The sequence below is a fragment of the Octopus bimaculoides genome, chromosome 29, assembly GCF_001194135.2.
Source record: "Octopus bimaculoides isolate UCB-OBI-ISO-001 chromosome 29, ASM119413v2, whole genome shotgun sequence".
NCBI classification, from domain to species: Eukaryota; Metazoa; Mollusca; class Cephalopoda; order Octopoda; family Octopodidae; genus Octopus; species Octopus bimaculoides.
Window position 1 is genome coordinate 1,613,936 of NC_069009.1, and position 2,525 is coordinate 1,616,460.

At 41.9% G+C, this 2,525-nt stretch overlaps 1 protein-coding gene across 1 annotated transcript in view; it reads left to right on the plus strand.

Annotated features, from left to right (window-relative positions):
• The window catches only part of LOC106878083 (histone acetyltransferase KAT6B), a 79,084-nt gene that overhangs the window by 58,960 nt on the left and 17,599 nt on the right, over positions 1-2,525 (plus strand). The window contains exon 15 of the mRNA XM_052977824.1: positions 348-507. Coding sequence (XP_052833784.1) covers positions 348-507 — 160 coding nt within the window. The remainder of the gene's footprint in view (positions 1-347; positions 508-2,525) is intronic.

The following is a 2,525-nucleotide window of genomic DNA, read 5'->3' on the forward strand; positions in this document are numbered from 1 at the left end:
TGAAACCAGCTCTGGCTGAAACCAGCTCTGGCTGAAACCAGCTCTGGCTGAAACCAGCTCTGGCTCTGAGTACAAATGTTTTGTTTTCATAAGTTTTGAATTAAAATCTTCCACCAAACCTTAGTCACAATTCATGTTCCTAAAACTAGCTGAAAGATAACTAAGTTATTTTACTAAATTGTTTGTAATATTTAAAGTAATTGAAAGAAACACAGAGCATCTCAAAATAAATACAATAACAAAAGGGTTAAATTTCTTTCTCCCTGTTTGCAAAGAAGAGATTGACGATCATGATGATGATGACGATGATGATGATGATGATGTTGATGTTGTCGTTGCTCTTTCAGAGTGGTTATTTTGGTGAATAGGAAACTGATCAAAGAACACGTACAGAAGCTAAAGCAAAAACTGCAGCAACGAATCGATGTTGACCCTGACTACCTTCACTGGACCCCACTTATCTCGACTCAGTTGCTCCTGGAAGAAGAGAAGAGAGCAGAGAAGGAGGTGGGTATTTCACTCCTCAAACACGTTGTTGTTGTTGTTCCTGTTGTTATCACTGTTGGCAGGGGGTCAGCGAGGGGATTATTTTTTTCTTTTTCTTTTTTATACACGTTGTGGGTGGCAGGGTTACTTTCCATGTTGTTCTCTTGTCAAACCCTACCAAGGCCAGTTCTGTTTTCCATACCATTCTCTGGGGTCAATAAGGTATCAGTTTTCAATTATATCGATACATACTCTTTCTCTCCAAAAATATGTACCCTTCTGCTCGTCCATGGAATCATTATTTATTATTATTATCATTATTATTATTATAGAGATATTATTAATCAACGGCAGCATTCATTCTGTTTTTTGAACTGCCATGTTGGCTTGGCAATAACTATTAATATTATTATTATTATTATTATTAAGGTGGTGAGCTGGCAGAAACGTTAGCATGCCGGGCGAAATGCTTAGCGGTATTTCGTCTGCCGTTAGGTTCTGAGTTCAAATTCCACTGAGGTCGACTTGGCCTTCCATCTTTTCGGGGTCGATAAATTGAGTACCAGTTGCGTACTGGGGTCGATGTAGTAGTGCTCATGTCAGTGCCATTTTGAAAGCACTCAGTCCACACTGTAGAGTGGTTGGTGTCAGGAAGGGCACCCAGCCACAGGAACCAAGCCGAAACGGACTGGAACCTGGTGCAATCCTCTGGCTAGCCAGCTCCCGTCAAACTGTCCAACTCATGCCACCATGGGCAATGGATATTAAAGGGTGATGCTGAGTGAGACATCGTTGTCCAACCTGTCTAATGGGGCAGTAACTCTAAACAAGAACTGAATCAAACTAAAATGATGACCTGTCCAACTTAAGCCAGCATGGGAAACAGACATAAATTGGTGGTGGCGGTGACGATGATGATGATGATGATTGTGTTGTGTGGGGGCTGTTCTTAGTTGATTATGTTGAGCAGTCAGGGTTAAACTGTGGGGCCCGCAGCATTTTGTGAATGGCTCATCAACGGAAAATTACTTTGAGTTTTTGTGGTAGTGTGGCCCCACCTGGTGATGAACCACATCTTGTGCACCCTGCTTCTTGGGAAAAAGGTTCCCCATCTAGAGCAGTGGTTCTCAACCTGGGTCCATGTGACCCTGACCCTTAAGGGGTCCATATAGGATTTTGTTGTTAAAAATTTATCTCCAGTAAATCAGTTATACTTTTACAATACACAAAATAATTTAATAACCATTTCTATACAATTCCAATTAACATTTAATTATAAAAATATAACGAGACTTTTTTTTTAAACATCAAATGGCTAGGAGTGTGCATCCTAGTAAAATGTGTTAGACATAGCTCAGTCTATGTCTTAACACAGAGGCTTGGTTATAACCAGCCTCAAAGTCCTGGGTTTTGTTTCCCAAGAAGTGCTAGCCTATTACAGGTGAGGTTATGTCATCAATGAACACAGGTGAGTCTATGTCAACACTTCTGCATTCTGATCCTTGAAATTGCAGTTTCTCTTTTACCTTCCTTCAACTTGGTGAAAATTTTATCCAAGGCTTCTCCTAGTTTCCATTGACTGGTAGCTAGTAAGTATGTACCAACAAATTTGTTGGGTATCTTCACCTGTAAGCTGTACAAGTTAAAATTTTCATATCCTTTTGATGTACTAAAAAACGCTGGGGCACTCACAGGTTAATAAAGTTCCGTATTTGTTCAGTATTTATTCCTGACAATTTTTGGCACTCGTGCTGGTGGCACAAATAAGGCGCCCATTCTGGTGATACTTAGAAGGACCCGTATCAGTGACGTGTGATTGGTGCCTGTGTCAGTGGCATGTGAAGGGCACCTGTGTTGAGGACACATGAAGGGCACCTGTGTTGAGGACACATGAAGGGCACCTGTGTTGAGGACACATGAAGGGCACCTGTACCGACGATGCACGAAGGTTACTCGTGCCGACGATGCACGAAGGGCACTTGTGCTGACGACGATGCACGAAGGGCACCCGTGCTGACGACGATTCACGGAGGGCACCT